This window comes from Danio rerio, chromosome 24 (assembly GCF_049306965.1).
Source record: "Danio rerio strain Tuebingen ecotype United States chromosome 24, GRCz12tu, whole genome shotgun sequence".
NCBI classification, from domain to species: Eukaryota; Metazoa; Chordata; class Actinopteri; order Cypriniformes; family Danionidae; genus Danio; species Danio rerio.
Window position 1 is genome coordinate 2,713,082 of NC_133199.1, and position 16,440 is coordinate 2,729,521.

At 35.2% G+C, this 16,440-nt stretch overlaps 1 protein-coding gene across 1 annotated transcript in view; it reads right to left on the bottom strand.

Moving 5' to 3' along the window:
* The window catches only part of fars2 (phenylalanyl-tRNA synthetase 2, mitochondrial), a gene marked incomplete at its 5' end in the record, with an annotated part of 181,019 nt that overhangs the window by 64,097 nt on the left and 100,482 nt on the right, over window positions 1-16,440 (bottom strand). The window contains 1 exon segment of the mRNA NM_001105594.1: window positions 15,647-15,798. Within this exon segment, the coding sequence (NP_001099064.1) occupies window positions 15,647-15,798 (152 nt within the window).

Consider the following 16,440-nt stretch of genomic DNA (forward strand, 5'->3'; position numbering starts at 1 on the left):
TTTATATGTTGTTGAATTTGAAAAAAAAGGACTGGGTGTGTTTATATCAGCCCAATATGACAGTATATACACTATACTTACACACATGTCTGTCCAAACAGCTTGAAAAGTACATTTTTCACCATAGGTGCCCTTTAAAGGGGACCTATTTTGTGTCTTTTTAAAAGATTTAAAATAAATCTCTGATGTCTCTAGAGCGTGTATGAGAAGTTTAAGCTCAAAATACCACACAAATAATGTTTTATAACTCTCTGAAACTGACCGCTTTTAGACTGTGATGCTAATTGTGTTGTTTTAGTGACTGTCACTTTAACTACAAATGAGATTGTGCTCTTTTCAAAAGAGGGCGGAGCTACAAATGCCTGTGTGTCAGCATAGTGGTAGATTAAAAATTTCAAAAACAAGACTAACATCTTATGCTAATGAGGGAGATATGGTCACTATTGGGCGGGGCTTCCCCCTCTGATGACACATTAAAAGGGAGAATGTCAATTTAAGTGTTTGTGCAGACTGTAATCAAGTCTAAAACGTTCTAGTGTGTTAGCAAAATAAACATTGTAAAATAGTATAGGACTCATCTGCTTAGTGAAAAAGACAGACCTTTTGTCACAGAATGTGACATCATAAGTCACTTTCGAGACTTCTTATTTCAAATAATCTCAGAATTGCAACTTTATTTATTATAGTTCTGGCTTCATATCTCCCTGACATAACTCATTCATTCATTCATTTTCTTTTCGGCTTATTCCCCTTATTAATCAGGGGTCGCCACAGCAGAATGGACCGACAACTTAACCAGCATATGTTTTTTACACATTGGATGCCCTTCCAGCTGCAACCCATAACTGTGAAACATCCACACACACTCATTCACACACAAATACACTACGGACAATTTAGCCTATTCAATTCAACAAAACCACATGTCTTTGGATGTGTGGGAGAACCGGAGCACCTGAAGGAAACCCACGCCAACACGGGGAGAACATGTAAACTCCACACAGAAACACCAATTGACCCAGCCAGGAGTCGAACCAGTGACCTTCTTACTGTGAGGCGATCGTGCTACCCACTGTGCCACCGTGCTGCCCCCGCCGGGACTTCAAATTTTAAAATTGTAATTTCTCCCAACTGTCTTTAAAGCTCAAAATGTGACTTCATATTTCCAGTCTTTACCATCAAATCTGCATCATTAATAAGCTCTGAATCCATTTTGAAGGTGGCCAGTATCACCAAACATTGACCATCTCTATTCTCAGTACTGTTCGCTCTATATGTGCAGGTTATGGATTTGCCAGTATGTGCATGTAGGAGCGTGAGTGTTTTTTCTGTGAGGTGTAATGTGATGCATAGCATTTTCTCCCCTGTGCAGTTTTGCATCGTCAACACCACCCCATTATTCATGAGGCTATAGTTGACGTTCTGCGAGCCACAGGCCATTAAATACACTCGTCTCCACTCTCACACACACATAAACTCTCCTCCGCTCGTGTCTCCTTCACTGTGGCTCAGTAATGGTGGCAGACATTAGCCTGCTGGCTTGTAGAGCTTTCCGGAAGGATCCCCCCCGGGCTTCCGACAAAGAGGGCAGATTTTTAACAAGTCTGACTCTTCCAGCCGCCTGCTGATGAGGACAGCCATTCGCTAGCAGTTACATGCCTTACTCCTATCACTGTCTCCAGCCACAGTCATGTTAGCTCACAGTTCTTGACACATTGCTTCTCGCGCTCCTTCACGCGCTGTCATTCAGACTGCACATTTAAAACACTATTTGAAACAATTGGACACCATTATATGGTAAGAAGAGGGTATTATGCTGTCAGTTTTTCAGCATTTGCTGTATATATTCCAGCATATAGCGGACAAAAACATTAACACTTTGGAGTGGCCCAGCCAGAGTCCTGACTTACATACAATTGAGAATCCGTGGAGGGAGCTGAAGATCAGACTGATAGCAAAAAGTTCTCCCAACCTGAAACCATTGGAGTTTATTGCTAAAGATGAATGGGTCAAAATACCGGCAGAATTTTAAGCCAGAATATATAATATAATTGGCCGACACAATGGCTTAGTGGTTAGCACTGTCACCTCAGAGAACGAGGTCGCTGGTTCAGGTCCCATCTGGGTCAGTTGGTGTTTCTGTGTGGAGTTTGCATGTTCTCCCCATGTTAGCTTGGGTTTCCCCCACAGTCCAAACACATGCGGTATAGGTGAATTGGATAAACTAAATTGTGTATGAGTGTATGTGTGTGAATTAGTGTGTATGGATGTTTGCAACTGGAAGGGAATCGGTTGTGTAAAACATATGCTGGATAAGTTGGTGGTTCATTCCGCTGTGGTGACCCCTGATTAATAAAGGGACTAAGCCGAAGGAAAATGAATGAATGAATATTCGTAATTGTTACGTAGAAGTGACGTTGAGAACAGGGGTGCGGATCCAAAAACAGGTTCATTAGAATGGTCAGGTAAGCAATGGTCAACACAGGGGCAAACAGATGTATATAGGCAATCCAGAATTGTAGTCAATAGCCAGGCAGATGGTCAGAGGCAGGCAGCAGACAGGAATGAACAAATAAACGAGGCGAGGATCGAAAAAACACGGCAAAGCAAGACAAAAAAGCGCCCTGTAGTGTCACATAAACAGTAGAAAAGACTCGGCCAGGAAGTGTGTGTGCGCTGTATTTACAGTTCATGTATTACATTATCTGTTTGTAACGATCCTCCAGCTGTTTGTATGTAATCAGTAATGTTCAGAAACCGGTTGTGTGTGTGTGTGTGTGTGTGTGTAGTTCATGACTGAATATGTAGTCCATGATTTGTAGTTCATAGGCAATCCATGTAAATAGCAGAGATCTGCATGGGCTGGCGAGGAACAAAGTCTGGCTTGACTTACAGCGAGCGTATACAAGTGTATTCATATGATAAAATAACAAAATCAAAACCAACCATATAAAAGCATCACTTTACAATAATAAAAGACTGTAAATAATAAAGAAATAATAATTAAAAAATGTTTAAAATGTAAGCTGAAGTATTTTTTCTTTATGAGATTCTCTGCACATAAACACCTTTTCAACAAAATAATCAAAGAAAATATAAAAATCACATATAAGTAAATACTAACAAATACTATCGTATAAAATAGTGAATTATTGCAAATTAGGAAAAAAGTAAAATTACATGAGTACATAAACTATTCAACAATGTATTCCTTTAAATAGTAATTTACTATTAATTAGCTTAATTTAAACAAACAAATTAAGTTGAACAAGTTTACTACATTTAATTTGTTTGTTTAAATGTAGCCCAAATAAATAGTTTGGAACCAGTTACCTTAAAAAAATACCTAAAAAATACTTAAAATATCTTACATTAAACATCACACAACTCATATACATGTGCAGTGTAGCAGTGCGATATGTCTGTATATATCGGCACTGGTGGGAATCGTACCTTAGTGTCCCACTAGTGATGATATACAGCCATATCGCACTGCTACAAGTGTAATATTGCGTTTATAATATTACAGTTTGTAATATTACAGTTTGACGGCATCACAGTGTGTATAAAAAAAAAAATCAAACACGGAGAGTCTAAAAATCATGTTTTGAGAGGAACTACTTTCTTCCGCCATTCATTCACATCTTCAGCTGACGTCAGAACAGCAGAAACCACTGCCAATTTTACTAATGTCACTTTAGAGCTAGTATAAGAATGATTCTCTAGCATAATATCTAAACAGATGACAAAACAGGTGATTTTGCTGACATTTTAAGACTATAAGGCTGAACAGCATGAAATGCCATCAGTCTACAGAGATTTCCCAGTATTTCTCTGTTTGCTATTAGGATTTCATAATAATTAACCCTGAAAAAGCCAATTTAAAGCTAACACTACCTGATTACTATGGTATAAATACAGCACTACAACATATAAAAGAGAGAGATCGACTTAGAAAGTTACTTCTCTGTCACCATCTTGTAGTGCAACCGTCTTTGCTCTGCTCAGTATGACAAACTGATGGATGCAGACGCGCTGTCTCAGAAAATATAAATATTTAAAATAGGCACCATCCTTATAAATAAACTGCATAGTTTCAATCAAAACAACTACATTCTCACCTAAAAAAACCTTTAAAGTACATTATGTTGTCCAACAGCTGCAATATTTCTCAAACTGTGGTGAGTTTATTAATCTGCTGTCAGTCTATGTGGGCGGAGTAATACACAAGGGTGAGAAGGCTGTATGTGTGCTTATATTGCAGAATATCGCACAGCTATCAGCCAATCAGATTGGAGAACCAGACAGAACTGTTGTATAAAATAATATAAAACATACTAAAATATGCTGATCATATATAACACACACGTGTCATAAAGTCAATATGCTAAACATCTTTTCTGAACACCCTGACAGGAAAGCAAACGCTGATCACAGCACGACATTAATCTCGATGATGCGCTTTTGATGTGAAGCATCCAACATACAGAAACAGAACCATGAGGGCCTCACAATGCTCCGTCTTGTCATCGCAGCCCATGCTGACACTCGCAGATATGATATTACTACAGATGGCGTCACAGATCCCACAATCAAAGCTCACAATAACACAGCAAACTGCAGAAGAACACACTATATTAGAGCGCAGAGAGTGTAAATCATCAGAGGAGTGTGTGCAGTTCTCCGTCAGGTCTGCTGTCCACGGCTGTCAGATTTATTGACTGATCTGTCAGCTTTCCAAATTAATTCTGCTCCATTACACCTGACAGCGTTACAGCGCGATAAATGCAGATTTGTGCTGGATTATACTGCCTATCAGCTGAGATTTGTTATTGGTGTCAGACAAACATCTCATGTTAGTAAAAAAAGAGCAAAGGCGAGAGCTCAGTAGTTTTTTAGTTTTTATATGTATTTCATACTTAAATGTATTTATCAATATTATGTATTACATCCAACTGTACAGACTAAATTGAATAGTTTTAATTGTTGATTGTATATTATGCATAATTTCCTTTATTCTTAAATTAAATTAAATTAAATTAAATTAAATTAAATTAAATTAAATTAAATTAAATTAAATTATTTAATTTAATTTAATCAAACTGCACAATTCCAAAAATGATTCTTGGTTTTCTATATATAAAAAAAAAAAAATCAAAATAAAATAAAATAAGAATAAAATAAAATAAAATAAAATAAACAAAGCTAATAAAAAAAACAACTTCTTAAATCCAACTGCACCATTTATATGAAATGGTTTACGTTTTTTACTAAAGTTTCTGTCAAATCAACAATTGAACTTCACTTTCTAAACATTTGCTGTGCTCCCGTAAATCTCCCTACACTTATATATGGAAAGTTTCCTGTGGCATTTCATTTCTCCATATATTGCTGTGCTGTTAGGAAAGACTTATATATGATTTGAATGTCAGGTGCTACAAATTATCAGAAATGTTTATTGCTGGAAAGCTTACCTGTAATACCTTGACATTTCAGAGGGATATAGACATCTATCACATAACCAATGGAAAAAGTCGAGTTTGAATACGGCAGTTGACCCTTTTTAACATTCAGATGTCTGTTTCACCAGCTAAAAAGTACATCTTACCTCTTCCAAAACTGCCTAAGTTTTGGCATTAAGATTGCATTTGTCAAACAGACCACAAAATAAACTAATTAAATTAAAACTTCAGCAAAAAATTTTGAACATTTTGAAAATGGAATAAATGAGAGGCGCACCTGAATCTTTTAGGCAGAATTTAAATCAGAATATTTAGCTCTCCTAAATTATTAACCCTCCTCTATATTTTTCCCTAATTTCTGTTTAATAGAAATACGATTTTTTCATTTCTCATAACTGATTTCTATTATTTTCGCCATGATGACAGTACATAATATTTGATATTTTTCAAGATATTAGTCTTCATCTTAAAGTGACATTTAAAGGCTTACAACCCCAAATCAGAAAAGGTTGGGAGAAAAACAAAAAAAGAAAGTAGTTATTTCTAAAATTACTTTCACTTGTATTTCATTGCAGACAAAACAACAAACATTATTTAATGTGTTCCTTGTGATTTTTATTGTTTTTTGTTACAATAAACACATATTCCAATTTTGGTTCTTGCAACACATTTCAAAAACATTAGAACAGTGAAGTATTTACCACTAACGTTGCCATTCCTCTTCACAACACTTAACATATGTTTAGGGGCTGAACACACCAAGGATGAAGGGTTTCAGGTGTCATTTTGTCCCACTCTTCATGGAAAGGTGGGCTACAGTAAGAGTCTTTATTGCACATTTTGCACTTCAAAATGCACCACATATTCTCTATTGGAGACAGATCGTGACTGCAGGCAGGCCAGTCAAGTACCTGTATCCTTTTCCTCTGCAGCAGGACTTAAAACGTGTGCAGAATGTGGTTTTGCATGGTCTTGTTGAAATATGTATGGGCGTCCCTGGAAAAGAAGGCAGCATATTGTGCTCCAAATTCTTGGTGTACTTTTCAGCATCACAGAAGTGCAAGTTACCTTTGCCAAGGGCACTGACACAACCCCATACCCTGACAGACCCTGTCTTTTGCACTTGTTGCTGGAAACAGTCGGGATGAGCATGTGGAGTCCATTTTTCCTAAAAACTACCTAAAATACTGATTCATCAGACCACAGTACACGTTTCCACTTTGTGATGGTCCATTCCAGATGCCTCCGAGCCCAGAGAAGTTGACAATGCTTCTGGACACTGTTAACATAAGGCTTCCTTTTGGAACAGTACAGTTTTAACTGGCATTTGTGGATGCAACTACGTATTGTGGTACATGACAAAGGTTTGCTAAGGTAGTCCTGAGCCCAGGTGGTGATATCGATTATAGAAGTATGAGGATTCTTGATGCAGTGCCGCCTGAGGGATCGGAGATCACGGTAGTTCAGTTTAGGCTTGCTCCCTTGTCCTTTACGCACTGAAATTCCTCCAGATTTCTTGAATCTTTTAATGATGTTCTTCACTGTTAAAGGTGAAATATCCAAATGTCTTCCTCTCTTTCTTTAAGGAACATTGTTTTTAAACATTTCAATCATTTTCTCACATATTTTTTGTAAACTCTGCCCATCTTTGCTCCTAAAAGACTAGACCTTTCTTGGATGCTGCTTTTGTTTTAAATCATAATTACAATCCCATGTTGACATCACCTGTTTCACATCACATCATTATTAAACTAGTTTACCTGATTACTAGCCCTGTCCCAACTTTTTTTGAAGTATGTTGCAAGAACAAATATGCAAACGTGTTTATTTAGAAAAATAAATAAATAAAAATCCAGAGGAACACATTAAATAATGTTTGTTGTATTGTCTGCAATGAAATACAAGTCAAAGTAAATTTAGAAATGACTGCTTTCATTTTTATTTGTGTTTTTTATTTGTCAAGTTTTTTCTGATTTGTGGTTGTCGGTTAATTAAGCAAGTTAGGGTAATTAGATCATTGCATAACGATGTTTAATAATAATCACAATGACTTACAGGCCCGGTTTTTCAAAAGTAATCCACTAGGATTTTGGATAAGGGATTGGATCAAATCTTGAAAATGGGTTTTTCAAAAGAAAAAACGGATTACATAATCGGATTAGATCACGTAATCCAATCTTGGTTTTGATCCGGATCAAACCCTTAGTTTGGGTTTTTCAGACCTTTTTTGTAGGATCTGGATGACTTTGATCCAAAAAACCTGGATTAAACTGATCCCATCAGAAGGGTGGATTTAGCGTGGATTTCATGCCTAAAATGTAATGAAAACTTAAAAAATGTATTAAATAACACTATTTTTGTATCATGCAGTATAGATATACTATTTATTCATACGGTTTTAATTTTATTTGTTCATCTGTCAGGCTATAGTGATTATTGGCTTTAAAGTATTTAGCCATTCAGTATAGGCCTCCAGCAAAGTAGAAAGAGTTTGGCCTCATAAAATAATCCCCCAAACAGCTGTGAAAATTTACCAAAAACAATCAATTTTATTTTGTCTCTAATTGATATATATATATATATATATATATATATATATATATATATATATATATATATATATATATATATATATATATATATATATATTTATCACAATGGAAAATATTTTTCTTATTAGAATATTTATTAGTGATGATAGCAATGATTACAGGATAAACAAAAAATGCAAAAAATGGCAATGACTGATTTTTGAAATCGCTTTCAACAATTGCAAAAAGAGACTGAAAGAGCAGAAGCACAGCTTCATCTGGCAGAGGAACAACTGACTCTGACCAAGCTGCAGCAAAACCAAGGCCAGACTTGAGATCCGCCTCCTAAAGGCTACGCTCAGACAAGCTGCTCTCTCCACATCAGATGAGGAAGTCTGAACTTATTGTGGAGTTTTTGACATTATTATAAATATCCTCAATGTACAGTATTTGTGTTGTAGGTCTCAGATGAGCGGACTGCTGGAAAACAATGGGGTGGGGTTTTTATTGTTTTTATTATTTATTATTATTATTGATTTAATATTTCTTAAATTTTCTTAGTTTTCATTAAAACAAAAAATTAAAGTTATATTGGCCCCTTGCTGGCTATTCTACTTGTCACTCTACATATCTATAGTTCTACATTGTGATTTCCTCTCCTGTTTGAGCATTGGTAATCCAGATTTAGTGATCCTGAAAAGTTCCTATCCGGATCAGAATGATCCAATCCGATGTTGCTTTGAAAAACTGGCTCAAAAAGTAAGCTGGATTACCTGATCATGGATCGCAAAAACAGAATTACTAAATCTGGATCAATTTGATCCGGATTAAACCTTTTGAAAAACCGGGCCACAATGATTAGAATTTTGTTTCTTTAGACAAATGTGGGTAATAATAAAAAAAGAAACTTCCAAAAATTTAAAACTGCTTTTATTCTACCTGAAATAAAACAAATAAGACTTTCTCCAGAAGAAAAAAAATATTATTGAAAATACTGTAAAAAATTCCCTGCTCTGTTCAACATCATCTGGGAAATATAAATGAAAAAAAAAAGACAAAAAAAAAAAAAAAAAAAAAACAGGAAGGCTAATCATTTTGACTTCACTTGTACATCTAAAACATGCCGCTTGTATCTGCAGCTTACTATTATCGACTACTCAACTTTGGGTTTTACATTACAGTTGTTACAAAAAAAATTGCAGTTAAGGGTTTCAGTACAAGCATGAAATACTGCAATTGATACCATGTAGGATTTACCTTCTGTCAGCATATACGGCCTGCTGGGAAAAAGCTGATTGAATTGCAGTAGAAATAAGCAATGTGCTGATAAATACACTGTGTTGTTCGATAGTCTATTGATTTGTGTTATACGTTTGCTCTTTTGATTCTTTGTCTTTGCTTACATGACAGACTCTCGAAGAGAAATGTAGTTTTTAGCCGCTCTCACGAACACTATTGCTCATGCCAGATTAAGGTTTGTTCAGATCCTGAACTCTAAGCATCAAACTTTGAAGAATAAATCATCTTGCACTCTTGTCTGGTGTCCTCAAATACATTTCAGCTCAAAATACACCAAACTGCTGTATTATCTGTTGTGAATACAGTTTTTACGCTGTTTTTGTGTGTTTCTTTAAATGCAAATGAGTTGTTGCTCCCGCCCATTTACAGAAGAGGGTGGAGCCTTTACAGCTCTTTCTTTGGTTACTCTAGCAGCAACAAATACAAAATGTGCATGCGTTTTTATTACATGGCTGTCTGGAATACTTGATTCTGATTGGTCAGTCATGACATTTCTAGGTATGTTATTCCCTGATGACACCTGCTGAATAACACAGGCTCATCTGGGAACTTACAATCATCTTGATCATCGGTTTTTACAAAAATCTTTGTTTTATATATTTCATAATTTATTTTATACACTAATATTATGTATTAAACTCGACAATTTAAATTGTATTGTTTAATTATTGATCGTACATGAAAGGAATTAATGATTTCCTTTATTTTACTTTCATTTATTTATTACTTTTCCTTCGGCTTAGTATCTATTTCAGAGGTCGCCTCAGCGGAATGAACCACCAATTTTACTTTTTTTCACAAACTACACCTAATTTTGCACCCTCAGTATTCTTATTTAATTGAATTGAATTGAACTTAATTTAATTTAATTTCATCAAACTCCACAATTCCAAAGTTTCTTGGCTTGTTATATGCAAAACAAAACAAAACTAAATGCACCATGCATATGAAATTATTTTGAATTTTTAAAGTTTTTGTTTTTCAATGCCCAAATTGAAATTATAGAGAGCATTTCTAAACAACTGCAGTGTTTGCTTTGGTCACACTTAATTTTGATGGCCTGTTAGTGACATTGCATCTACATGCCAACTAATTTTCATCAGATTATAAGTAGACTGTTAGGTTGGGGTTAGGGTTAGTGTAAGTTGACATGTACTCGCAGTTTCTTATAGTCAGTTAAATGTCTGTTGAAGGAGCATATCAGCAGATATTAAGCAGACGGTCTACTAATCAAACTAGTCCACTAGTCATCAAAATAAAGTGATACCCTTGCTTTTATTTAATGTAATTTTAAATATTTTTAATGACTTATTTTTTATTTAACCTTTAATCATCTTGATTATCTGCTTTTACTTTCGGTGCCATGTAATAAAGTACATCCGAGAGGTTGTTTTTGCAAAATAAAACCCTTCGGTCTACTCATTGGGCTTTATGTTGTTAATAAAGTACATCCAGGAGATTGTTATCGCAAAATAAAGCCTGACAGGTTTATCGGCAACCCGACAACAAAAACAAAACAAAACTGAGCACTGTTGTATAAAAATGAAAGGCTTTATTTGGCAAACAACAATTTTCATAACAAACTCTCATGTCTTTAATCTCAACACTTTTTTTAAATTTCATATAACAATATAATCATTAGCATGACGTCTTTTTATTGTTTGACAATTTGACAATGTCAAAAAAATGCTCTAAATGTCAACATTTTTATATTAAATCTAGAATAAATGTAATCGGGTTTTTATAGAACAAAACAATCCAGTGAGGATTTATTTAAAAGTGTACCGTTGAAGGTGAAGTTATAAGCCCTACTGTGACGTTTTGATTCTTATTTCACAGTATATGCTACCATGGTTTATAGGAGGAAATACTTTTCTGGAGAAAGTCTTAAGTATATTAGTTTGGCCGTAAATGAAGGAATGAATGAATTTAATAATTGATTATATGATGTATTGATGGATGAAAATGGCTAAGATCAATATTATGAACTCCTTTGAGGAATTATTTTTCTTTTCAACTGGCTACAGAACAAAACCACTGTTGTCCAATGGCTTATTAATCCATTCATTTTCCAGCTTAGTCCCTAGTTTAATAATTAATTTATCCAGCAAATGTTTTACACAGCGGATGCCCTTAGAGCTGCAACCCAGTACTGGGAAACACCCATACACTGTCGAATGGCTTAATTAACCTAATTAATCTACACTGTAAAAAAAACGATCCAACACAAATGAAGTTAAATGAATGGATTTTACTAATTTAAGTAGCTTAAACATAAATCAATGAAGTTATCCCCAAAAAACTTAAGAACTCATTTTAAATAAGTAGTTTATACAAGCAGCAAAGGCCATTTTTTCTGTTGTAATAAAGCCTTGAAATGTCACTTTAACTTGAATTCGAGTATCTTGCAAAATAACTAGTAAAGAATGATGTGAAGTCACCATGAAAAAGTCAAAAGAAAGAGGATTCGTGTGTATTCACTCATAGGTAGAAACCCGAATCCCTCACACTTGTTGTCAGATGTGCGAATCAGTTGATTTCTGAAGGAAAACCCCGCTGTGATGTTGTCACAAGCAAAACAGCGAGCGCAAAACAAAAGTGTTGTGTTTCTGATGGCTCTTTGAGGGCACGTCTGATGCCAGAAACTCCCTCACCGCACTGAAGAAGAGCATGATGGGAGATCCGCTGCCAATCTCATCATATTACCAGCTCTCAAAACAGCCTGAGTCAGCAGGACCGCAGAAAAAAATGATTAGGACAATATTGTGAATGTGACATTTCTGACGAACGGAGGCCTGCAATTAGTGATTTGAAGTTGGAGAAGAGCTTTAAAGTAAGTATTGACGTCTCCATCTCTCTCTCTCTCTGCTTGTAGGAAGTATGAAGCAAAGCTCACAGGCATTGACGCAACTGCAGCAAAACGATCATAAAGAGCAAATTAGCTGCAGGACTTCAGTGACGCACACACGCACACGCACATCCTATATCCCGGTTGGGGACACTCATAGACGTAATAATGTATATAATAAACTATATAAATCGTATATTCTCTCCATCTAGCACAAAACCCAAACCTCACAGAAAACAATCCACATTTTTACATTTTCAAAATACTTCATTCTGTCTGATTGATAAGCATGTTTACCCACTAAAACCTCAATTTTATTCTCCAATGTGACAAGTCCCCATGAGTCTGTGCGCTTTCAGGATTAAGTGTTCGCTTGGATATAAAAATACACACGCACTGATTTTGTGAGGTTTCAATTGTTTTTAATACTGCATAAACAGTGTTTTCTAGTGTCTTACAGGAAACTCTTCTCGTTTTTACTTTCTGAAAAAAATAATAATAATAAATTACACCTGTTCTGTATGATTTATAAGCTTTTTTTTTTAAATGGGACCTTCAGCAATGTCCTCATTATTCACCATCTCCTTGTATACCCGTTTCATACCCTTGAAATTATATTAAATTGTATATCAGAACACAAAGTATACATTTGTGTACACACACACACACATTCACACAAACACACACACACACACACACACACACACACACACATTTGGACATGTGAGCCATCTTGTCCCCACAATGTAAGGAATACAAAGCACACACACTTGGGCATTAGGAACATCTGGTTCCTACAATGTAAGGCATACAAGGTCCACACACATTCAGTCCCACCATGTAAGGAATACAAGGTACACACAAACACACATACACACATTTGGACATTTGGTCCCCACAATGTAAGAAATATGAAGCACGCACATAAACTTGGACATTTGGGACATCTGGTCCCCACAACGTAATGAATACAAAGAACACACACACACACGCACGCACACATTTGGACATTTGGGAGATCTGGTCCCCACAGAAATACAAGGTACACACACATTTGGGACATGTGGTCCCTACAATGTAAGGAATACAAAGTACACACACACACACACACACACACACACACACACATACACACACACTACAGAAGTACTTCGGCAGCAGCTATGCACTAATAGTGTGACGGATCGTGAACTGAAACACTTGTTTTCCAGAAAATGTGCGCACCAACATTCAATCGAATTAGAATGAGAGTAAAACAATGTCTGACGGCCATACAGGCGATTAAACGCTTCCAGCACCTCATGATGTCATCTTATTTATGGGTGTCATTAGGGGAAGGGGAGGGGAAAGGTTGCTATTTAAAAAAAGATTAAGAGCGGGGACAGAGATGAATGTTTGCGGCTCTTTTTACGCACTGCAGGTTTTCGCTGTATCATTTAACAAACACACACACACACACACACACACACACACACACACACATTCCAGCAGAGGGGATTCGGGACAGTCGGACCGCTGTGCCTGCAGGTGAACTTCTCATCCTCTTTTTTAAAGTAAAAAATTAATTATTGATGTCACAGGACAAGAGTACAGCGTTGAACAGAGCTGCACAAATCACGTGCACTCTTGCGGTTTGCAAAAGTGTTGTAAATGGATGGCGGAAAAAAGAGATAATGAGTTTGAAGAGCTTTACGGGCATGGAGACTAAAGCTGCAGAGTTGGAATCTAAGCCATTAGCATGGTTGACCCTTTATCTGCCCAACCACATTAGCATGATCTACACTGGGTTTGAGGATTGCTGCTTTTTAGGATGCTTTTATATAGTTTGAAGTTGGATTAACAGCTGTATTCAATCAATCAGTCAATCAATCAGTCAATCAATCAATCAATCAATCAATCAATCAATCAATCAATCAATCAATCAATCAATCAATCAATCAATCAACTAAATCAATAAATTAACAAATCAACAAACAAAAACCAATTAACCAACCAATGAATCAACCAACACAATTAATCAATACATCAACCAATCAACAAACCAACCAACAAATCAACTAAATCAATTAACCAACCAATATATAATTCAACCAACATAATCAATACATCAATCAATCAATCAATAAACCGACCAACTATTTAAGCAATCAAATCAAACCAACCAACCAATTAAACAACCAATCAATCGAATAAATCAACTATCAAATTAAGCAATTAAATAATCAGTTAAATCAACCAACCAACGAATCAATCAACAAATCAATCAACAAATCAATCAATCAATCAATCAATCAAACCAACTAACAAATCAACCAACCAAACCAAATCAATAAATCAACAAATCAATCAATTAACCAAACAATAAATCAATACATCAACCAGTCAACAAATCAACCATTTAAACAATCAAATCAAATCAATCAATCAATCAATCAATCAATTAAATCAAACCAACCAACCAAATCAATCAATCAATAAATCAACAAATAGACAAATCAATTAATGAACCAACCATTTGATTACCCATTCAACTCAATCAATCAATAAATCAACCAATCAGCAAACCAACCAACCAACAAATCAACTAATAAATCAATTAACCAACCAATAAATCAACCAACATAATCAATACAGCAACCAATCTGGTTCAACCAAACATTCCCTCGTGGCCTCACCTGAACTTACCAGGAATGAGACAGAGAAAATGAAAGCACATGAGCACCGAGGAAAAATCAGATGCTGAAGACATAATCTTTTAAATAATGACATATTAAACAATTTGTAAAACTGAGATACAATCACAGTGAAGCTATCAGAGTTTTTTAAAGAAATTTCGTTTGCTATCATTTTTATCATAATTTTAATGCATCTTCTGTTGATCAGTTATTTATAAACAAGAATAACGAATAACATCTGAGGTGATGCGCTTCAAAACAAAACTGCTACAAATATGCACTTTAACACAAACTGCCGAGAGATTGTGTTGTTTGTTAAATAAAATAATAATCAAGCCTAAATAAAATTCAAATGAAATATTAACAGTTTCAGAGAAGCATATAATAAACTGTTTTCACTATTAATGACAAATTTAAATAAGCAGAAAATGCTTTTGCAATGTATTCGCAGCACTCTACATGTTCCCAGACTCCCGCAGAAGAACAAACTCTGCTTGAAGGCTGAGAGAACCCAGAAACTCATTGTGAGAATGGAGATGTCTGCATATTTGTGCCAGTCTGTCAGATAAAATTCCTAATATTAAAACACCGTAATATTTTAGAAAAGGTAGTTAGTTTGCATAAACAATAATTGATATTATCCACCCATGCTCCACCCATAAAATCTAAAACTAGGTAATATCTGAAAGAGCAAACTCGTGTGAGTGAAGATCATCAACACTAGTTACCAGCTAATACTAATAAACTGAATCACACTGCATGTTCCCGAAGCAGTTGGGTTGTTTCATCTGAAAGTGTTTTGAGTATTCTCTGACATTTGGTATTTCTTACTTTGGATGTGTGAACGTGTCCACCAGCGTGACCTTCTCCACCAAGTCTCCTCCGATGCTGCGGACCAGGTCGTAGAAGTCGTTTTCTGTGTAACCTTCGGCCGGCAGCCAAAAAGAGATGTCATTGAAGAGCGGAGGATACTTGCTGAGAGGCTGAAAAAGACAAGAAGAAATCTATATGTCCAGGAGCACGTGGAAAAACAAAAGGACAAAAAAACTACTCTGAGCACTCTGTAAGACACAAACAATCATTTTTTATGAGTTCAGCATCCAGCTACACAACAAAATGTGCACTCTACCTGAGGCATGATGCAAATAAGAGATCGTCTTTCATTTTAATGTTGTTAAAGAGAAAACATTACACAGGATAAATACAAATACTGTCTTTAAAATTAATATTTTCAAGAGGATACTTTACAATACTATGCATAAACATTAGATTAGTCAGTACCAAAGCTAAAACTAGAACTAATCGGAAAAAAAACTATTATAAATATTAAATAAATATTCATTAAATAAATAGAATTTGTAATTTACAGAATAAAATAGTGATTTATTCAAATTCACACGGTTGAAAACAAAATTATAAGGCCTATTAACAATATTTGTTATAATATCTTTTCTTTTAGAGAAAGTTGTAATTATATTAGTTTGGTTGTAAATAAATAAATGAATGAATGAACAAATGAATAGATAAATGAATGAATGAATGAATGAAAATAAATTGATGAGCAAATGAATGAATGAATGAATGAATGAATGAATGAATGAATGAATGAATGAATAAATGAATGA